General features: G+C 37.5%; 1 protein-coding gene across 3 annotated transcripts in view; it reads left to right on the top strand.

The window, feature by feature from the left end:
- ARHGAP15 (Rho GTPase activating protein 15) overlaps positions 1-24,369 on the top strand; it is a 600,902-nt gene that overhangs the window by 61,556 nt on the left and 514,977 nt on the right. For all 3 annotated transcript variants that reach the window (XM_035008115.1, XM_035008116.1, XM_035008117.1), the window contains one exon: positions 12,737-12,805. In XM_035008115.1, coding sequence (XP_034864006.1) covers positions 12,737-12,805 — 69 coding nt within the window. The remainder of the gene's footprint in view (positions 1-12,736; positions 12,806-24,369) is intronic.

Raw genomic sequence — 24,369 nt, 5'->3', positions numbered from 1 at the left:
GGTATGGTATGGTATGGTATGGTATGGTATGGTATGGTATGGTATGGTATCTAGAACAGATAGTCATTTTCCAGTTCTAGGATTCACCAAATACAAATCTGTAGCACTTGTTTTGAATGGATATAGTAGTAAAGTAGATATACCTTTAGTCTATTCATCTTCCTCATATCCCAAACATTACTATCATTATTTCTTCTCAGCTAATGTTCAAGATGATTATAAAGATTCCTTATCTGAAATATGATGAAAATAGAAAATAGGAACTTAGGTGTAAGATAATTGAGGGGGAAGTGTGATACACATTACTGCATATTTTAATCTGCAAACGGTGCAATATCATGGTCAGGCAACAAGCATTTCTTGAGTATCCATATCAAGGGCCAGTAGCTTCAGCATTTAAAAACTTTGGAGTCAGAATGCATGAGTTTTTGAATGAGATGAATTTGGGTTAATGAGCAGCCTCTCACCCTTACTAATTTAAAGTCTTTTCTCACTGTCCTTGGATTTATCATCTATGCAATGAAGGCAATAATTGTAACTACTTCGTAGCATGGCTAGTGCACAGTACTTGTTAAACACCACTAGCGATGGGGACGCCTGGGTGGCTCAGTGGGTTAAGTGTCTGTCTTCGGCTCAGGTCAGGTCCTGAGATTGTGCCCCACTTGGGCTCAGCCGGGAGCCTGCTTTGCCCTCTCCCCCTTCCCCTGCTTGTGCTCTCTCATGCTCTCTCAAATAAATAAATAAAATCTTTAAACAAAATAAAATAAACACCACTAGCTATAGATCTAAATTATTTGATTCCTGCCTTTGCTCTTAATGGTTGATCTCAGTCAAGGTCAACTTCTTTCAAAACTGGATTTAGGTGACTAGATTTTTGGTCTTTGAGCCAATGGGAGAATGGAATTTAGATTTAGATGTTGAGACTTTGGATTTCAAGGAGATGCTATAACAGGGTGAGACTCTTTGGAATGATGGGAGGACATGATATGTTTTGCTTGTGGGAGGGACATGATTTGTTCTGAGCAAGAGGTGGGATTGCAGTAGGCAGAATTCTAAAATGACACCAAGACTGTCACCTCCTGTATAACCAGTATAACCCCATCTCCTTGAGTGTTTAAAGGTTTTTCTAACAAAATGCTTTCAAAGTATCCTAGAAGGAAATGGTTGGAATTTCTTAAAGTAGAGAAACAAATCATTTTTTTTTTGAAAGATTTATTTATTTTAGAGAGGGAGAGAGAGAGTGCGAGTGGGAGGGGCAGAGGGAGAAGGAATCTACAGCAGACTCCATGCTGAGCGCTGAGCACTGAGCCCAACTCAGGGCTCAGTCTCACAATCCTGAGATTACGACCTGAGCTGAAGCCAAGAGTCAGATGCTTAACCGACTGTGACACCCAGACACCCCAAGAAACAAATCATTTTTAAAAGAGTTTCTAGAATCATTGAAGAAGATTTTATGAGTACATTGGCTTAATATTAATTATCCACTTACTAGAATATATTTACCAGAAGGAGTCCTGGAAGAGGAATGATACAATTGGTATAGGGGAGATTATAATGATGAGGATTTACCACGTGTTCAACACTGTATACGTATTAATTTTTTTTAATTTCTAATGTAATCCTATAAGGAATAAGTACTATACTATGCCATATTTTACAGTTAAGGGAAAAGAGGTACCAAGAGATAAAGTAATTTACCTGGAGGGTAAGTGAACATAGAACTGTTCAGAATAATAATAATCTACATAATTATGTAATGCTATTTAAAAGCAGAACTGTATCTATCTACCTATATCTACACCCATCTATATCTATGTAACTTCTCAGTTTCTCCCTCTAGAAGAGGAACCTAATCCTCAAGCATCATATATACTACACAGATCAGGAAACTATTATCCAACAGTATCAGTTTTTTCAATGGTAGTCTAATGAGGGGATCATTTTGAAAATTTGACCTGATTTCAGTAAGGAAAGATGACAAATCTCTTATGTGAAATTATAAGAGCTTACCCGGAAAAGAATATTTATTTAAGGGGGCTGACTTTTGAAAAGAATGATGACTATGTTTCCAACAAGATAACTTTAGAACAAGGCATTATAGGCTATTGAAGCTTTTGGTGAATGGAATGAAATAATAGGTCACATGTATAAAGAGGTGCATTGTAAAGTTTGAAATGACCGATTCCGTAATATGTATTCCACACTATGTTAAATTCGGTGAATTTAAAGATGAGTAAAACATGATCCTTACTCTCAAGATTCCCTAGACAGGACATCTGCTTTTCTTCATTTTCAATAAATTAGTAGTATGTAATTCTTACTGTTATACCCTCAAGGCGTGATAAATCATGAGGAAAATGATTTGCTCTGGGAACTCTGACAGTTATAGCATAGTAATCAGATTGAGGAGTCTTGGATGATTATACCTATTCTTTGTCTATTTTCACGAGAAACTTCCCCGGATAATTCCAAATTGAGTTTCACGTAAACATTTTTTTTCGAAGTATACCAACTTACCTCTTCTTTGATCAGTTCCCTTTAAAGTATATACATCTAAGCAAGTGGTGCTAACTTGAAGGTCAATCAGGAAAACAGGATGAGGGATTTGTCTTTTTTGAAAATGTGCTGCCTTTGAGAATTTTTTTGATACCAAAAAATGGCAGATTTTCTCTTATAAACCGTATGTTCTTGCATTTCTGATATCTGGAATGAGTAGCTTGCCAGAAACATTCTCACTCAAAAGCCAGACTAACCCATGAAGGTGTCCAAAGAAGTCTGTTCTGATTACTGAAGATGTTGAACTAGTCTTGACTTCAAACAGTAGATATTTCCACACTTTAGTGGTATATGACAGCTCTATTCATTCCACAATGTCAAATTCTTTGGTTTTGGCCATTGGGTATTTATGCATTTCTGGCTAAGGAAGCAGAGAAGCCTAATTTGATTCTGGAGCCAAAAGTTTTTAGGCCCTGTTCCTTTGGAACTTGGACTGGAGGATTTTGGCACTGGATAAAGACTAGGACAGGGCAAGTAGTCACACATAACTAACTCAGTCAACAGAGCCTATTCAGGGAGCAAGATCATGCCTACACACTGGATAACCATTCTCCAAGGCAGACTGACAACACCCTGAATTCAATCACCCTTAAATAAACACACGAGGAGAGCACGGCTTTAACGTACCTTCAGGCGCTGCTCTCCAGCGCTGCCTGATTGGTTTGAGTGCCACGGGCCAGGATGCAGATGCAGCCATTACTGTTGTTCTTACTTATGTCTGTCGGCTGTCTGCTAACAAGCATTCATATGCTTTGGATCATTAAAGTCACAACCTCCTATGCCAATCTATTCCTCTCTGTGGGTTTGCTGTAGATTGGAAAGAGAGATGCTATTTTTGTTTCTTTTTCTTTCCATTAGGACCTCCAGTCAGGGTTATTTTTGAGGTCTGAATATCATAGCTTGCACCCTTGCCCCCACTGAGCATATAAATCGTGTTCCCATTAGGCTTGTTCTTTTTGCCTGATTTATTTCATTTAGTGTTGTATGTGCCTTTTCAATGCAAGGCAAGTAATTTGTGCTGAGGCTGTGACAGGAAAAAGTGCTCTAACTTAAACTATTTCCTGGTGCCATTGCTATCTGCGAGAGGTCTGCTGTACTTACACCCATGCTAAATTTCTTCTGACAGACTCCAGGTGGTCGGGATTTTCACAATCCAACCCATTTCAGTGTTAGAACTTGTCATTTGGGGCTCTGTGGATTCTTCCTTCTCTTTCGTCTTACGGTCGGTGGCAGGTTGGGTACATTTGTACACCTACCTGCTGAAGGCCGTGTGTGTCCACAGGTAAAATCAAAGGTGGAGAAACACGAGTTTCACTTTCAGAGAAGGCACAGAGGACAGATATTGTAGGGAGAAAAAGAAAAAAATTGTCACTTGTAGTATTATGCAGGCTGCCCATCTAAACCCATCATTGCTTGGCACCTACACACTAAGGGCAAGGATCCAGCCAACTTGTGAGTGGGCACCATGCCATTTGAGCAGATGGGCACGGAAGTCGGCAGCCAGTCGACCATGTATGTGCATCAACGGTGGGTGTTGAGGGCACGATTCCCAGAGGAGAATGTCCTAACAGCTGTCTGGCCTGAGCCAACATACTTACGACCAAGGAAAAGTGCCATCCTTCAATCCTGCTGAGTTGGATTAACCTTCAGAACTAAATCTGCTTTTTCGGCAGCAGAAGGTGAGTTTGGGGTCTCTGAAAACCTCAAAGAATACATAAAGAAAGGAAACTGGAAAGATACAATTATTAGATATTGACTAAAGCCGCCGAGCATATTCATGTGCATATTTTAGATATTTGACCAAAAATCTGTTAAATCTTGAAAGAATGGCATAGTCATTAAAAGCCTTGCGTCCCACAGTGCTTGCAGAAGTGACCTTTCCACGCAGACAGAGCATTTTCAGTGAGTTAGTACATGTCCAGCTTTGCATTAAGAAATAATTATGTCTGAGGAAAGGTGTCAGCAGACTATAGAAATCAAACTGTGGGTAGATATCTTTGTCAAACTTCACATATCGTGGATCAAACCTGACATATGGTGGATTATTTTCCAAATGACAGAATTTCTTCTTCAGTGATTGAACATATACCTGAAAAAGTAAGAAGTAAACTCAGTATTTCAACTTAAGCACTTCAGGGCAATGAAAGAGACTGTTTGAGACTGAAAATAAAACCTGATTCTGATTTGTTCGGAGTTTTTAGACCGTTAAACATCATAAAATTAGATATAGGTTGTTTCGGCCCAACATAGTCAAATGGTGATTTGACAATGATTTGTTTAATTTGGCTAAAATAGATGGACTGTTTTGACCATTTGGGGCCTCAATAACTGTTTGTTTACTAGTTTGCTTTGTTTTGAGGTGTTTATGAGATAGTTTTCTTGGTTTTGTTTTCTGCTGTCTTGAATCTTTTTATTTAAAAGATAACACGTGACTTGCAGTTGTGGAGAAAATGTCAGTTTGGCCCAAGTGTTCTATTACTTTTTTTTTTTTTTTAATCAACAGAGTAATATCTCTGTTATGGAGGGTAAAGGAAGTAGTAAGCAAGCTATATAATCTGTTGGCAATAGTAACTTTAGCTATGGCTCTAACAAAGTATATAATGCTTTAGATTTAATACCAGTAATAGTATTATGAGTAGAATAAGATGTTTATATGTCTATTTTAGCACACAGTTTCTCATTATATCAATTTGGAAATTCATGTCTAAATAAGAAGGAGCCTACAGAGAAAAAAGTAAGCTAAAAACTAATACAATATATAAATATACTTTGCATGAAAAAATGTAGAAAATTACGTTTTTCAGGTATGGCTATGTTTCTTGGTTCTGGTAGTTTTTATCTTAAGAGCATGTTCAAAAAGGCTGAAATAGTAGTGTGTCTGTGGACTATATGAATGACCCTTCTCAATCTGAGAAAATTCTTGGAGAGAAACATTCTACTGAAAGCATGAAAAAAGAAATGAGAGAACTAAAGGAAACAGTCTTTAGCAATAAATGAGGCCATGTGCACGGTATATAATTTTTATTTAAGCAAGAAGGTGTGAGGCAGTTTGATTTTCTTCTTGGAGGAACACATGTGTTTGGGACTAAATAAAGCAAGGGAGGAATATTAAGAAGTTAAATCATTCCAGCTATTGATTCCCTTTGGCTATCTGGGAGATAAGAAAATGTGGTTGGAGCTGAATTTAACTCAACTAGACTTAGCCCAGGATTGAAAGGCTGGTGAGCATCACAGATGACCCAGATGCTGACCAAGGACTATTCAACAAACCAAAAAAAAAAAAAAAAAAAAAAATTGCTGAAGAACTTTAATATGTCCCCCAGAAGGATTTTGAATCCTTCCCTTTCATTCTCTGCAGGGGATAAAAAAGATAAGGGAGAGTGTCAGATTCCTGACTGACAATATACAGCCAAAAAGGGCTTATGGAAAAGCCAAACAAACAAAAAAAGGGGGCATTTGCTTATGGAGGCCCACTATGGTAACTGAATGATATCATAGGCAGAGGGAGAAGGCCATCTTAAATGTGCATCGATATACCTGTGGTACATTAATAAGGAGGAAAAAAGAAGAATTTGGTTCCCCTATGGTTAATGTCATTACCTTCTATGAAGACTATGAAAAATACCCGGTTAGTGGATGAATAATTATGATTTTACATGTGTGAATTGACATGTGTTCACAGATGGGTAAAAGTAGAAGATTAAATGCATGATAAAATAATATCCTCACATATTAACTTTCTTTTTTTCCCAACAAAAGCAGTTACCTACCACATAAACATGATTTAAAAAACACAGCCATCATTTAGGTTGATGCTTATTACATCTAAACAACCAAATTGTTGCGAGTACAAGAAATATTGGCCATGTTTCCACATTCCAAAAAAATAAAAATAAAAGTTCCAGTAACTCCTCTTAATTTCTGATTGTAATAGCTTTAAGAAAAAGAATTTGGCAAAACAAATGAAGATTTGAACATAAGAATTGGGATACACCGGGGGGAAAAAAAAAAGCTTTTGAGAATCTGTGAAGATAAAAACTAAACTTAACCACAGATTTATTTCTGCTTTTTATCCAAGTATCCAGGGAGGTTGCTAATGGGAGGTATGCCTCGGAAAACGTACATGTCTGCGAAAATGCTGGAGCTAACTAATGCTTTTATTCAAGTGATTTTTATTTCAACTCTAAGCCACAAGATATAAACTTTCATCAAAAATGGTAATCTATTTAAAATCAGAGCTATGTGGAATGTTTCATGTTTATGTATAACTTTCATAGTAGACCTTCCTATACCAGGAAAATAATATGCCCAAATTCTGTTATTTTTACTTTGTACCAAGCACTAGTCCCACCCATCAGTTTCGTGTTCTTTAAATAGATTAAAATGAAGAAGAAATGGAAGAAAAAAATGAAAACACTTCAAAAAAATGACTTTTTAATTTTTTCTTTTTGGAGGAAAATATATCTGGAAAACTTAATTATGATGTATAATAAGAACAAAAAGGAATTTAAAGGAAAATATGCATTGCACATTCTCAGTATTTCATGCTTCCAACTTTGCTTTGAACAATTATAAAGCTAACGTACCTGAGAAGGGGCAGAGAAGGAGTGGGGAGAGTGGTAGGTGGAAACAAAGAAGGAGAAACACATAGATCTGATCTAAAAGTAATTCAGTGAAATATTCATCTGGTATTGGTTTCCAAAAAAATCCAAGCAAAAGTCATTTGTATTTCAAGTTTTTTCTTTTCCAGTGATAGCTACAAATCATCCCCATTTACTGAACATAATAAATCAATAGGAAGATGACATCATTGCAAAAAGATGAAGGCTGACTTGTTCTTCTCTTCAAAGGAAGGATTGTCAACAACTCATGTTTTTATTGTTAAAGCTCAGTTGCTTAAGATGCAGAACACTGTGATAAGAAAACAGTTAAGACATAACCATATCCCCCTCAAAAGAAAGTGTGAAGTAACCTTTCTCAAATGAGAACTGTAAAATAATATTGAAACCAACATTTCATAATTTAAGAGTGTACGAACTAGCAAAAAATCAGACTGTGGACACTTAAATAAATATGTGGTAGATATACATACATGTCCACTTACGTTTAGAGGAAGGATCTGTATACTATTTCAGAACATTTGGAAGCAAAAAAGAAAGCAAACATAAGTCATAAAAACCGTTATTTTAAGCCTTCCTCAGAAGAAATGCTTCTGTAACTCACAGAGAAAATAATGTATTAAAATAATGTTGTATCAAGCTACTGCTAATATTATTTTTGCTATTCAAGTTTTCCAAATTCAGATTAATTAAGAATTGCTGCGAAAGTGAAAAGGACCTGAGATTGAACAATGGAGCCCACCATTGCTAGCATTCTGAAACTCACCCAGAAGCAATTTGCAGAGCAAAACATAGGTTTTTAATATCAGATACATTGAGGAAAAATTAGGACTGTCCAAAAATGAAGTACTCTCCTTGCAATACTAGTATTAGAGATATTTGATAACATCAACAAACACAACAAACATGTATATTTTGAACATCTACTATTAGAAACTACTAGCATATAACTGTACTAAGCTTGCAGTGTTTACTGGCTAAATGAATGGTTTATAAGGACATCTGATGTCTTAAGCAGAAACGTTTCTCAAGAAAGTGTCCTGTAATAATTTGGAAAATTTTCAGATACTACTAATAATACTATTGATAGATACTATTGATAGAGAAACATGTACAAATACTATAAGATTTTCTGTTATTTTATACTATGTATGGCTTAGGAGAGCCTCTGTTCCCTTCAAACTTACCTCAGGAAGTTTTGATTGACCTCAAGTGTTCTTTATAATTATCATTTCAATTAAATAAATCACATAAAAACAGCTTTCTTGAAATAACTTTTCTTGATATCCATGTAACACAACTAAGCAAATTTGGATTCAGAATTTCCTAAATCATAAATTTCAGTCAGAGTAATCTGATTTGGGATGATAACACATTTCTGTGCCTAATGCTTAATTGAGAAGAGCATTAAAGCAAAGACAGGTGATGAAAGTTCTCTTTTTTCCTGCATCTCCGTAACTTGGTTGAACATGATAGATTGGCTAGCTTATTGATTTAGGAATGATCAGCAATATTACTTTCCCTAAAGGAAGATAAAGATAATTCATAACAGATTTGAAACCTGATTTCTAGCTCCCTGTGTAAACGTGTACAAATTTATAAGTTTGACTCAAATTTCTTCCTTAGAAATATCCCCTTATGCATGCGGATAATCTCAACTTTGGAGTTCCCCAAGAATGTAATGATTGCCTTTATGCATATTCATTATATTGCTGGTGAAGCAATAAAGTGTAATAGTTGAAGGCTTAGATCCTGGTTAAATATCACCCATGGCTTTTACTAGCTCTGGATCTTTACAGTTACTTAAACTGTCTGTATCTGTGTTTCTACATTTATGAAAAAAGAGAGAGAATTAAGTATGTTAATATGTGCAAAATACTTAGAACAGTGCCTGGCAAATAATAAGCACTGAAAACATGTTAACAAACAGTAACACTGTGTCATTTCCCAATCTGAATTCTTATTTATACCATGGACCCAATAGTTCCCTTTAAGGATGAAATAAATATGTGCTCAGTAACTGGTCATTTCTGTTCTGATTTCTTCTCATTAAAATTTGTTTCCCAGAGGGGCCTGGGTTGCGCAATCGGTTAGGTGTCCAACTCTTGATTATCGCTTGGATAGTGATCTCAGAGTAGTGAGATGGAGCCCCCCACCGCCAGGCTCCGCGCTCAGTGTGGAGTCTACTTGAGACGTTTTCTCCCTCTCCCACGGCCCTTCCTCCCCTCCTCCCACCACCCTGCACTCGCGAGTGTGCTCTCCTTCTCTCTCTCTAAAATAAATAATAAATAAATAAATCTTTAAAAAAATTTGTTTCCCAAATTTGAGTCATTCACTTACTCTGTTTGTGGGTTTTTCCCCCCATATTGCACACTACATAGTACTTATTTAATTATATTATTTATATTCTATTTTAATGGAAAATGTGTTCATACCGCTAACAAATGTCTTTGTGTGCTAAGTTTTCCTGCTAAGACTTAAGTTTGTGTAAATGATAATTAAAACATTCATCAGCTAAAATCATCTCTTGTGCCTCTGGTAATATATACACAATGCATTTTAAAACGTTGCCTCATAAGAAAACTTTCTATACTGACTAGAAGAGACTGTTTAAAGGCTGGTGGGCCAATATACCCGTCAAAATCTAGTAGTGGTAGGACAAAGGTAGGCCTGGTTTGGCCATAGAAGGAATGGTAAGACTGACACAAGTGAATGCCCAGGTGCTTATTCATCAATGTTGTGGAGACATTACTTGACACTTCTTTCTCTAATATTTACAGCTTGAGGTATTTTATAGGCTAGGAGAGTGATTTTTAGCCCAAGACTGGAAATCCAACAAGTTTCAAGGAAATAGAACAAGAAAAAAAGAATCCCAGAATTTTTCCACCCTTGTAAACTGAATGTAAGGCATATATATTAAATTTTCAGTGAAGATAATAAATCCTAGTTTAATGACTAATAGTTAAGAGAAGTAAGTTCCAAATGCAGAGCAGTACAAAATAAATGCCTGGTTCCTTAAAAGGTTTAAATACCCAGTATATATGTGAATATATATATATATATATATATATATGAATATATATATTCATTTCAACATGAATTGAGATCAACTATGGTTGTTTTATTTAAGGTAATGCTAGCAGCTATAAAATTCTCTAAAATACACAATGGCTCCAAGAAATAGAAGTTTATTTCTCACTAAAACAGTTAGAAGGTAATTTTCTATAGGAACGCTCTGTCCTTGCTACAACTTTGCTCTAAGCATAAAATTATTCCAAAATAAAAAGTTTACTAAATAAAACAAAATGCATTTTCCTGGTCTATGTTTGGCTTTTCTCCACATGGCGATTCAGAGTCTTCTTCCATCTTGCCTCTTCAGTCTCCTGCATGGCCTCATTCAGTGTGCGCTCCCAGCCGGCATGGCAGGGAACACGGAGGGGAAACACTCACTGGTTAAAGCTTTGAGTGGGGAAGGCTTCTCATCCCGTTGGTCTGAACCGTCATGTGGCCCCTCCTAACTGCAAGGCAGGCTGAAAAATGCAGTCTAGATATATGCCCTGGAGAAAGGACAGAATTTTGGTGAGCAGGCATCAGGGGCTGCCACGGTCCCCCCACCCCTTCACTGTATGTCAATTTGCACCTATCTTCAACACTTAGAAATACATCTATCCACCTCCCCAAAGAAGATGACCAAAAGTCCCATGCAATTACTACATCAAACTCCAATAGAAGAATAGCAGTGATAAATAACTTTCTCCATCATGCCAATTTCTCTCCAGGGCGTTAGAGGTTTAGAACTTGAAAAAAATGAGTTCTCTGTTTTGTTTTTCACATCACATCCAATAGACAATGGTGGAACGAGAACTTGATAACTGGAAACACCCTCTCATGTGTAAAGGAAATAAATGGTAACCAGCCAACAGTCACTTGACCCAAATGATTATTAAAGCCTGCTGGGCAGGCCCTGTGAGACCCCTGCCCTCCCCACAGAGTCTGTTCCTGGCTCTCCTGGTTCTCCTTTTTGGGATAATTCCCCATACCCATTGTTCTCCAAGGTTTCTGGCTCTGTTTTCTGGAGGCTCCTCCTCCCCCATCATCCCCCACTGGCCACACTGAAAGTGAGCTTGGAAGAGAATGGCTCCCTTGGAGGTTGTACTGCTTTCACAATGCAGTTTTATGGAGAAAATATGGGGTTCAAGGGTTGTATAGAGTCATAGGTTTTGAGGCCAGGTTTTTGGTTTCTTTGCTAATACAAGTCTCTCAAAATCTTAAAAGGCTTTGCTTTAACCCCTTCAGTCAGTTACATGTGCCAGTAACCACAAAGCCATCCAAAGTTCTTTTCTAGACAGTTCTCAGACCTGCTTTATTCTTTAATACCTCACACTCATCTTGCAGTCTCTCCTTCTCTCTCTCTCATTCTTTCTTTTCCTACTTCCCTGTCTCTTCGGCCTTATACCCTGCCACCTTCATGTAAAATACTGGAGAATTCCTGCCTAGTAAAATAGGATTATTAATTAGCGCTTCTATTTAAATTATCAAACAGTACAAATTTCATCATAAATTCCTTCTTCTTCTCTTTTTGTTTTATCATAGAATCAGTCTATGGTGCTTCTTTGGCAGAAACCACCATAGGCATTTCAAAAATTTTGTTCCAAAACCACTAATCCATTGATTATTGTGTCTTTAAATACATTCGTAGAAGAGGGCCTGAAAATTAATAGAACATTGACTCTGAAAAAGCTGAGCTCATATCATATCATAAACACAAGGTATTTCAACATTAAATATTTTGTTTCCTTGCAAGTCACCCTGAAATATAAAGATATAAAACAGTAATTTTTTTTTTATGCTTACGGAGTCTGGTCAAAAATTCAGATAAGACGTAGCAGGAACAGCTTTTGTCTACTACACAGTGTTTGAAGCTTCTACTAGGACTTGAAGCATGGGGATGACTCAATGGCCAGCAGAGAGAACCATCAGAAAATATCTATACTCATATGACTGGCAGTTGATACAAGCTGTCTGCTAGAACCTCAGTTAGTCTCTTAGCCAGAAAACCTATGAGGTCTCTCCCTGTGATCTCTCTGTGTGAGATGATTTGGGCTTCATCCCAACATGGTGAATATTTTCCAAATGTGAGGGTTCTAAGAGAACAAGGAGGAAGTACATGACATTTTTATGCTCTACTATTTTAAGTCATGTAGAGTCACTTCTGCCGTGCTTTTTGAATGAAACAGGCATAAAGCTCTGCCCAGGTTCAAAATGAAAGAACATAGACCCCCCCACTTGATAGGAGGAGTGTCAGGGTTACATGGTAAGAAGTGTACTTTGAATAGGAGATATTGTTGCAGCCAGCAATCTTTGAGTACACATTTTATTCAAATTAGTCAATGTCTAAAACATTTACTTTCCATTTTATATCTACTCTGTTTGACTTCTTGAATGAATCTGAATATGGTTATTTACCTGTGTACTTTACTAAAATATGCTCTTTTAAATCATTTATAGCTTTTTTTTGGAGAAAAATAATATAATAATATCTAATGCCAATATTTTTTCAGATATCCCGACACAGAAGGAATCATTCACAGCATGTCTTGAAAGATGTCATTCCTCCATTGGAACAATTGGTAAGCTGATTTCCCTACAATATTGTATTATTTATCTACTGCTACAGAATAAATTAACCCAAAACTCAACAACTTAAAACAGCACACATTGTAATCTTATGTTTATGTGGGTCAGGAATCCAGGCATGGCTTAGCAGAGTCCTCTAGTTCAGAGTCTCTCAGAAGATTTCAATCAAACTTTAAGCCAGAATTGGGGTCACATCTGAAGGTTTGACTGGGGAAGGATCTGCTTTCCTGTTCATGCACATGGTTGTTGGCAGGGTTCAGTTCCTCCAGGAATGTGATCCAGAGGCTGCTCTCAGTTTCCTGCCACGTAGGTTTCACCAAAAAGGCAGCTTGCTTCTTCAAAGCAGTGAAACTGAGAAGGCAAAGGATTCTGCTAGCAAGACAGAAGGCAAATCCTTTATAACCTAATCATGGTAGTGATATCCTGTCAACTTTTCCACATTCTCATGATCAGAATCAAGTCACTAAGTCCACTCCATACTCAAGGAGAAGGGATTACACAAGGCTGTGAATAACAAGAAGCAGAGATTATTTGGGGCCTACTGAAAATTTTGACAATATTTTTTAAGAAAAAAATTAATCCCAGGGTGCCTGTGTGGCTCAGTTGGTTGAGCATCCAACTCTTGGTTTCAGCTCAGATCGTGATCTCAGGGTAATGGGATCAAGCCCTGTTTTGGGCCCTATATTCAGTATGGAGTCTGCTTGAGTTTCTCTCTCCTTCTCCCTCTGCCCTCCTGCTCATGATGTCTCTCTCAAATAAATGAATAAATCTTAAAAAAAAAAAAAGAAAAAGAAAAAAATTAATCTCCTACCAGTAAATTCTAAGCCCACTAAAGCCGGGATTTTTTGTTTCCATTTTGTTTGTTGTTGTATCCTAATGACTAGAAAAGTGTCTGAAACATTGTAAATAACATGAGTGAAGTATTAGAAATATCTTAAAAACATATAAGCCCTTGGGGCCCCTGGGTGGCTCAGTCGGTTAAGCAGCTGCCTATGTACGGGTCAGGTCATGATCCCAGGACCCTGGGATTGAGCCCTGCATTGGGCTCCCTGCTCAGGGGAGAGTCTGCTTCTCCCTCTCTCCCTGCTGCACTCCCCCTGCTGTGCTTTCTCGTGCTCTCTCTCTGTCAAATAAAAAAATAAAATCTTTTAAAAAAAGCCAAAAATACAAAAAACATATAAGCCCAAATTTCCTGATATGTTCTGACACTTCTTTCTATTAATAACTCCTTTTTGATAAACATAATACCCCTTTTCTCCATGCTTATCCTTCCTGTTGGATTTCACATTGACCAACATGCTTCCAGTTCCATTGGCTTATAGGATACAGCACCTAGATGACTTTATTCCTATCTTTTCCCTGCTATTCCATCCCCATTATCTTTTTTTTAAATTTTATTTTATTGTTATGTTAATCACCACACATTACATCATTAGCTTTTGATGTTCCCTGATTCATTGTTTGCGTATAACCTCCAGTGCTCCATGCAGTACGTGCCCTCTTTAATACCCATCACCAAGCTAACCCATCCCCCCACCCCCCTCCCCTCTAGAATCCTCAGTTTGTTTCTCAGAGTCCATAGTCTCTCATGGTTCTTCTTCCTCTCCGATCCCCGCCCCCTTCAGTTTTCCCTTCCTACTATCTTCTTTTTTTTTTTAACATATAATGTATTATTTGTTTCAGAGGTAGAGGTCTGTGATTCAACAGTCTTACACAATTCACAGTGCTCACCATAGCACATACCCTCCCCAATGTCTATCACCCAGCCACCCCATCCTTCCCACCCCCCACCACTCCAGCAACCCTCAGTTTGTTTCCTGAGATAAAGAATTCCCCCATTATCTTTGGGCTTTCTCATCCTCAACACCAAAAATATTTATTTTTCTAGTTCAGTTCTTTTATTTTCATTCATTTTGCATGTTCTAGATCCCCCATCTCCATTCTGGCCATTGTTCCATTACTTTCTTTGTTTTAGACTAAAAATTCCTTATTAGGATTATCTACTTTTATTGTGGTTGGTTTCTCCCCTCCTTTATCTCTTGAACCAACTCCATTTAGACTTTTATCTCAACCACTAATCTCCTATCGAGGTCATCAATTGCTTCTATATTGCTAAATCTATTGGTAAAGTCTGTTTTCTCATTAGACCTCGTAATTTAACCCAACTGATAACTCTCTTTGAAACACTTTCCTCATATGACTGCCATGAGTAAACCACTTTCTTATGGATCTCCAATGAATTAAATAGCCACCCATTTTCCATTACCTTTGCTGGTTCATCTTCATCTTGTAGCTCAACCTAACTTTTCTTCTTTCTCTTTATATTTATTCCCTACAGTGCATTGTTCAGTGCCCTGGTTTTAGGTATTATGTTACACTAACCACTTCTCCAGCGTGGCCCACTGCTCTAAGCTCCAGTACTGTATGTTGTGGTGTATTCACTTATATGTCTAACATACATCTCAAACTTAACATATCCCAAGCTCATTCTGATTTTCTCCCAAACTTGCTTCTTTCAACCTTCTCCATTTCACTAGATGCTAACTCCATTCTTCCAGGTTCTTCAGTCAAAACTCTTAAGGTCATCTTTTCTCATAACATAAACTTAAGCATCTGTTAAGCTGTTTGCTCCATCTTCAGAATACACCAGAATCAGTTCTCTTCTCACTACCTTTATGCTATCTCATCTCTCACCTGATTTACTGCAATAGCCTTCAACTGATGTGCTGCTTTCACCCTCGCTTTCTACTTTTTATTTTCAAAACAAGGGCCAGAGTGACCTTGTTAAAATGTAAGCTAGGTCATGTCACTCCTTGATTCACATTCTTCTCTGGCCTCCAGGATCTCCCAGGGTAAAGGCTGACAAACTTGCAGGGTTCATCTTACCAGATCCTACTGGTATCAGCTATCTCTCTGGCCTCACCTTTTCCCTTCTTCTCCTGGCTCATTCTGCTCCAGCCAAGCTGACCTCCTTACTTCTCTCACAGGGCCATTATACCTGCTCTTTCCTATGTCAAAATGATTCATTTTGTGCCCAGAAAATTGTAAGGCTCATTCATTCATTTGTTTTGAACCTCTGTTCAAATAACACCTTTTAAGATAGGTCTTTCCTAATCTCCCTAAAAACAAATAAACAAATAAGAAAACACACTACTGCCATTCACACTCCTTTTCTCTTATCCTAATTGAACTTTCCCCGTGGAATTTACCACCATGTGGCATACTATACAATTTCTTTTTATTTGTTTTTTTGTTAGAATGTTCTGAGAGCAGGGGTACTGTCTCCTATATTCGTAACTCCATTCCCATGATTATAACACTTGCTAGAACATGGTAAGAACTCAGTAAATGTGTGTTAAATTAATGTACAAATGGAACAGTTAATGGTTTTTATTTTTACTTGCAAGTTTGTAATACACAGATCTATACTTGTATACTTTCTCTTCATTATCTCATCCTATATCTTGAAGTGCTAGCCAGTCATTTGTTCTACTGTGTCTCCTTGTCATCTTAGAAGTGAATTCTCCCAGACTGAACCCATCATCACTTTGTTCCCCAACTGGTTTCCTTTTCCATCAAGCCTCTCTTTACAAGTAGCAACCATGCCTCCAGGCTTAGAATGCATTTTCTTGGATCCCCTATTTTATCCATAGCCCATTAAGCAAGTCACTATTTTCCAAAGCAGTTTCTCTGCAATGGGTGTGGTGCCCACATTTTTCTTTATGGTTATACACACATCCTTGCCCAGGCCTTCAGATGCTTCTGATGGCGGCCCCCACCTCTCCCCTGGACCTGCGTAGCAATTCCACACCAGTCTTCTGGAAACGGTACCTTCATTACTTCATTTTCCTTGTCAAAGCACTCAATAGCTTCTTATTCTCTATGACATCAAGTCTATAGACTTCTCTCATGGGTCCTTATTTATCTATTTATTATCTACTCCCAAATACACACCCTCAAGCTAGGGATGGTAACATGATTAAGACATGGCTTTTACCCTGAGAGTGCTTGGATTTTCTGTGACAATTTCTTCATCTTGGCACTCTTTTGTATTGTTCACTCTCAGTTCATGGGTAATATACTTGTTCCATGGTTACACTGTAAATACTTTGAAGTTAGAGGGTCATGACTTGTATTTTCTTTATTATACCATACTTCCCCTTACATTGCTTTTGATACTAGGGCTTGCTCAGAAAGGACATGTTTGTCAACTGATTTAATAATAAGATATGAAAGGTGTATTAAAATTATACTGTTGATTCAGATGTTAACAAATATATGCCTGCTATTTGTAGAGGTTGTCTACGAGAAAGATTCTTTAAAACCTGCTGGGGGGAGAAGGGGGAAGGGCAGGGGGAGAGAGAGAATTCCAAGCACGTTCCACACCCAGCTCAGAGCCCAACGTGGGGCTTGATCTCACCACCCTGAGATCATGACTTGAGCTGAAATCAAGAGTCGGTTGCTTAACCAACTGAGCCACCTAGGCACCCCCCCAATTAAATTTTCATTATCCATTACCATTCACACTAAGGCTTGAATTATTTCTAAAATCTATAAAGTTTTCTTTGTGTCTGACTAATCTAACCTTATATTATTTTTTACCTAGACACACATATTTTTTCCCACAAATCTTCTATGTTCCTTACTTTCATCTCTACTACTCCCTTCCTTCCCATTATTGCTTCTGGAGGCAGCCAGAGGTTCTCACAATAGTTTCCCTTAGCAGTACCAGTCAGGATGAACTATTATAGATATAATAGTATACATTAAGACATTTTAGAAAATAATAAAATTCTTTAAGTTGGTGTTATTACTCATTGTTTTTACCATATGGATTTTTGAGCTTATTTATGTCCAACACTTTTTGCTATATAAATCTCATTTCCTTTATTTCAGAACTCCCCTGAACATTTTCTAGAAATCATGAGAAGCCTTGGCTTTAAGCATAACTGGCAAAAGTATCTCATTAGATCTACCCCCTTGGAGAAAAATGATTCATTTTACAAAAGTGGAATCTGCCACGGTGGGTGCGCCAATAGATGCTATCACCCTCCGGTAGCCAGGCTTCACCTCTCAATGCTCCCTTTAATGAAGTAGATTATGATCAACATGGTTAAACAGAAGCATAATGCATTTGTTTTGAATACTGGCAAAAATACATTTCTAGCTGGAGTCTAAAATCTCATGGCAGAAACCACCCAGTTCACTGACAGGTGACGTCATTCATGCCACATGGTATACAACTCCATATGCTATCAATGCAAGAGATCTAAATTATTTTCTGAGAATCCGTATGGTTGCTTAACAAGTGCTGTAATGCAGCAAAGATTTTAAACAAGAAACGTCAAATATACTAATATGTGTTTGTTTCCCGATCTTGTATATTTCATGTTTAACTGTTCATGATACTTAATTATTTTCAGGGCACTTTCCCTTTTTGCCTTAAAGAAATGCTTGACAAAAATAACCATGTTTATAACATGCTAAATTTTTATCATCTTTATTTTTATCAAAAGAGTATAAGACAGTCTATGGATAACCCTGCAGGAGTCAAAAGCCTGTGGCAGGTTTTAGAGAATCATCTGCTACCTCCTGTGCTAGGAGGATTTGTAGGATGGAGCTCAGGAAGTTGCCATGGCTTGGGGGCAAAGCAGGCTTTTGCAGATAAACCTTAAGTCTCAGATTCTACCTTTTGGAGCCAGATATCATTTTGTGGATTAATTAATACATGTGAGGGCTTTGAGGATGAAAGACATTGTAAGCATACAGTGTTTTTTTATTTTAAAACAAAGGACAGCCACTCTGGGGAAATAATTTTATTGATCAGGCTGTGCTTTCCTTAAATTGCAAAAAAAAAAAAAAATTTCCAAAAGCTCTTCAGGCTTTCAAAATTTGACTTTAGTAAGATAAAATTAGGCTTTCTGAAATAACAGCCTCCCAGACCTTCAAGTTGGTAGCGTGTTAATACTAAGTTATATAATTTAATAACTCTAATAGAAACCATCTCCTGGTTGTTGCTGGTTCCCGTGCTCTTCCTTTCCTCCAACAAAAGTGTCTTTATTAATTCCTGTATTTGTTGAGGCCATCCCTGTGCTAGGCTATGCTAAGTTTGGGGTATGCAAGGATATGCTAAATAGTCATGTCCTTTTCTTGAGGAGCTTTCATTCCTTCAATCTAGGAATGAAGTATTAAACAAGTAAAGGAAGGCAACATTCTTTAAATGCAAATGACAAAACATGCTATGGCAGCAGAAAAATAAGTTCCCATAAAAGAGGGGCTAACCTATCCTGGTTTAAGGAGTCCTAAAAGCACTCTTTGAAAGGGGCATTTAAACTGAGATTGCAGGATACACAGAGTTTGTCCAGCAAAGAACTCAAAGAAGAAGAGGTTGTGAATAGGAGGAACAGCAAGTGCAAAGGTCTGGAGGTCAGAACAAAGTCCATTTTAAAAAACTACAAGACTGCCAGGGGCACCTGGGCGGCTCAGTCGGTTGAGTGTCTGCCTTCAGCTCAGGTCCTGATCCCAAGGGCCTGGGATCGGGTCCCGCATCGGGCTCCCTGCTCAGTGGGAAGCCTCCTTCTCCCTCTCACTCTCCCACTCTCTCTCTCAAATAAATAAATAAAATCTTTAAAAAACTAAAAAACTATAAGACTGCCATACCGGCTTGAATGTAGTGAACAAGGGAAATGGGTTGGGGGTGCAGGGAGTGCGAGGCAGTGCTCAGATGATGAAGGGTCTTGAGGTTATGGTAAGGAGATTACAAGCCATTAAAAGACAGAAACAGGTTACAATAACATCTCCTATCCACATTTGAATTTCATTTAACTCTAGAGTAGAGAAAAAGAACACACACACACACCACCAACAACAAAGGCTATTAACATTGAGCAATGCTTTCTTCCTTACTGCCTAGAACAAAATTAGGTTATAACAAAACAATTGAATTACGCTAATAAATTGCCCAGACAGGAACTGGGAAGGCCATTCCTTTCTGAATTCCAATGACAGGCAAAGAAAGAGCAATGTATTTAAATCAAGGACACAAAGAAATATAATTTAGGGAAGAAGAAAGAAGTTGAGGATGAGGAAGGAGAGGTGGGATACAAGAAAAGCCTCCAGAAGACTGAAGAAAACTCTTGAGACACAGAGATGTCCCCTCATCAGCCAGTTTCCCAAAAGAACCTGGACTTGTTTGGTGGAGGCCAAATGAAACACACTGGTTTCAAGATGAAAGGCTCAGGAAAAAAGACACGGGAGTTCTTAAACATCCAATAGCAGCTTTTTCAAGATGACATTTTGATGAGTTAGGGATAAATAAATTAGAGACATGTGGGTAAAATTTCCCTTGAAATACACAGGGGTTTAAAATGATGGGGAAAAGCACTTGGCAACATATAACATGTGCTTTGCCAAACCCAGCATTTGAAAAACGGTTCAAGACATTCAGCAGAACCCCAAAGCCCAACATGTTCTCTCATCCTCCGAGAAAGTGAGAGGGGTAGGATGTCCATGAAAGCATTGCACAACATATATACTAATGGGTGTAAATAAGTTGCAATGGGCAAACCATGCCTAACTCTGAGACCTGAAATCAAGACCAGCCTCTCTGAGAATGCTTAGTTGCTCTTTCCAGACACCACTCGTGTATGACAGAGAATCATTTTTCTTCACTTTTCTTCTGCTCTCCTTTTCATGTAATCACTGTATCCAACTTGAATTTTGGTTTACCATTCTTGAAACATATATACAGAGTAAATTATACATTTATGTTAGGCCAAAGCACCATATTTCATTCTTGAGGTATTTGTAAAGTAGTTCTAAAATTAAGCATCTAATTTTTATTTTAAATTAGTGCTTTACATGATGTACAGATAAGCTGGATTTTTAAGGTGATTTTTTCCCCTCTGCTTTCATTTCCATTCTTAATGGATTGTGTCCCCTGAAAGTCCATAAACACTGTCAACCGATCTGATATTGCAATAAAGCTACAACCAGTATAGAAATCACTGGAGACTGAGAAGAAAAATGTAGGCAACGAGTCCCACAGAAGAGAGTGGTGCAACCTAAAGACAATGTCACAAGAAGAAAAGCCCATGGAGATATGTAGGATGAATATATATAGCATGGTGATTATAGTTAATAATATTGCAGTCTATCCTGGATATTTGCTAAGAGAGTAGATCTCAGGTGCTCTCACCACAAGAAATATTTGAAAAGGTAACTATGTGAGGAGATGGATATGTTAATTAACTTGACTGGACTAATAATCATTTCACTATGTATGTCAAAACATCATGTTGTACACTTTAAATAAATACAATTAAAAAAATAAAAAAATAAAAAATAAAACCAATGGAAAGAAGAAGAAATATCTATTTCTGTGGATAGTGGAGAGATGAAGAAGAGATTAAGGAAAAAAAGAGAAGCAGCATCTGGGGGTAAAATGACATAACCAGATGTGTGCTTTTTGGTAGAAATCATCCAAATAAACAATATTGTCAACAAAGTACTGTGATCTATAAAAAGTTCAGAAAAAAAAATATAGCAGGTACCTTACTATTAAATAGGAAAATAATTAAATGCTACATCTGTTTGAAAATGGTAGTGGCCCAGGGTTGTGGTTATATAGAGATGATGCAGAGTTCTCATAGAGGAAGGTCAGTCAGTCATACGGAAAGTTTCACAGGGCAGCACTACTTTAGAAAGCTCACTCCAGTTCAGGGATGGGGCCTGCGTCAGCTTTGTGGATCTAGAAAGATTTCATTTCTCAATGATCAGGATCCCTTGGAACTATCTCATAGTAACCGAATTTGTAAGAGGCTGATATATAAACAATAACTCTGATTTATAAATTTATAATGGGAGATATACTGATTACCTAAGTCACCCCTGTTATACATCAAAGGACCTGAGAAGCTGAATTAGGAGTCAGAGGGTTGCCGATGAGCAGAAGCAGAACAAAGAGTAAAAGAACAATAACTTAAATGCATCAACAGAGCAAATATTGTAAAACATAAGGGCTGTGTGATTCTGGTGTTAAAAGTCAATCCCTTCTCAAAAAAAAAAAAAAAAAAAGATCAGTCCCTTCTCATCAAAATCTGGAGGAAGTCCTCAATTCAATTCATTTCTATTCATAAAGATGCATTTTAACGGAATTCTTGTGGTGGACTGGTGTAGATGAAAGCCTCTTCTTTTCGATTCGACTTCTTTTATCTGAGAACAACATGAAGTCTTCACATAATAAATGGTGGTGTCTGTACTTACAGTTACAGGCTGGTCTTTCTCCCACGATTGTTACCATTAATCACTGGTTGTCTTCTGCACTCCCGCCTTGTCTATGGCCTCCAACTTAGGCTGATAAACAGGTGCTATCTGGGCATCCCACTGCCATTCATTCTTCTCATCTATATCTCAGCGCAGTTGTGTCTGCTGTATACTTCTTCAGTGCTAGCCGACTGGCTGGCATCCAATCTGGACAAATTGCTGATCTTCCCTGCCACTTAACATTAAATAGGGCTTCTAAGGAACATTGGACAAATAGCTCAAGAAGCCAGATTCAGCATCTAAAGATTGGTTGACATTTCTTAAGTATACAAAGTTCAGGGAGTGCCTGTACTTTAAAGAACTTCAAGTTGGCCTGGAACTTGGCATTTAGTATCCTAAATTTAGACATAAAGCTATACATATTTTTTTAAATTACTAGAGATAAGACCATCTGAGCCTTAGATGACCAGCATACTCAACTGTTATTTAAAGATTATCATTCCTTCAAACCATGGGATTAACATTAGAGTAGGAATAAATAATTAGAATAATTAATATGGAACCAGATATGAATCCACAAACAAAATACATAACAATCTTCTGCTTGTTTTAATACTTCTTTCAGCTCCTATGAGCCTTCTAGAATAATTGAGTTCTAGTGCCTGAAACATGGTGAGTTATTTCAAAGCATCATGACAAGAAATAATAAAGTAATTAAATCTACCTCATGGAAACGTTGCTTGCCAGCAGGGGACTTAACATAATGCAGTGCTTTTCAGTATGGGAAGACTGGTTAGAATTTTCTCTTCCAGAGCAGAAGCTGGTCTGATTCGCTAAGATGACTAGAGGGGAGTATGCTATCCAGTCCTCAAAAGAGAGGAATATGAGCTCACAAGCGTATAAGCTCCAATAAGATTAAAAGGGTCCTATTAATCTTTGAAGTCCCCTTGTGAGCAGAGCAGCTGGTATTTAAGGGGAAGGGGAGGTTACTAATTGAAAATTTGTTGAATGAGTGAATGAGTGTACATGAAGTATAGAAGAGGCAATTGAGAGAAATGAATACATGATCCCAGAAATGGGAACATGTGCATGGTGATTGTACATGTGTATAACTACATGTCAGTACATGGAGACATGTAAACACATGTATGGTAGTAGTAAGTGTAGTAAGAGTATGTAATAGGAGGATTATTAGCTGCCTCTAATGACCTGAAAGGCAGCTTGGACTTTGGAAGATGACATAGGAGAAGAAAACGAACTTGCTATTCACCTCTTCCTCTTTCCCTCTTCTGGGGCCTCTCTCTGTCCATGGCTGGAAACTCTATTGGATTGACCAAGACCATGGGAACTAGCTCAGCTTGTTTGAAGACAAGGATGTCATACTGATAGAACCTTAACCTGAGAAATCCAGCCCCTGGCCTCAATCTCAATATCCTGAAAAAGTCCAGAGTATCTGGAGAAACATTTCTTATAGATTGAAGGAGAGAAAATTTTGATGTATCTCAAGCCTGCTTGTGTTGGTTTCTCCCTGAAAGAGTATTAGTTTTTTCCTTTTGAATTTCTCTTCCCTTTTAAAAGAAATGTCCATCAATAATACATTCTGGGCACTACACATCCATCCAGTGGTCTTTTAGTGAATTTTTTGGGGGGAAGAGGGCAATATTCTTAGTTGAGAATGCATGCATCGATTTTTATGATGGGTTGAGAAGTTTTGTAGGTTTTTGGTAGATAAATTCAGACTTTTGGTAACTATTTTATTGTAATGGGGAGAAAGCTTTAATAAAACAATAAAATTTGTCTATGGTTACACAACAAAATTTCTCAATATACATTACTAAAGAAAGGGACCATCTCTGTGATGCTAATTGCTACTGAAAACATTTTTCTTCCAAACATTTGTAGAAACCAGTGATGCCCAGTGTTAAACACTGAACTTATTATGTGGGTTTCAGGGGGTAGACAAACAGAATTTTCTGGCACTGAGGAAAAAAAAGGACAATATACATAGAATAAAAGGTGGGAAAAACAAATAGATGCAGCCAAGCACAAAAAATAGTAGCTTCATATTATTTATTAAAAATGTATTCATCAAATAGATTTTAAAAAGAAAATACTGTGTTTTATATTAGGAATATAATAATGAACAAGCCAGAAAAGATCTTACCTATGTCAGAGTAAGTCTTGTAAATAGCCAATTCATTAACTGGTGAAATCTTAGTGGTTTGGGACAACTCATTTATCCCCAAATATCTCTTCCTTTCACCTGTTATAGGTAGATGGATTTTTTGGCTTT

The sequence above is a fragment of the Mirounga leonina genome, unplaced genomic scaffold (genome assembly GCF_011800145.1).
Source record: "Mirounga leonina isolate KUSES-001 unplaced genomic scaffold, KU_Mleo_1.0 Mir_151, whole genome shotgun sequence".
Classification (NCBI taxonomy): domain Eukaryota; kingdom Metazoa; phylum Chordata; class Mammalia; order Carnivora; family Phocidae; genus Mirounga; species Mirounga leonina.
Note: the sequence above shows the minus strand (reverse complement) of the source record. Positions and strands in the feature narration are given on the sequence as shown.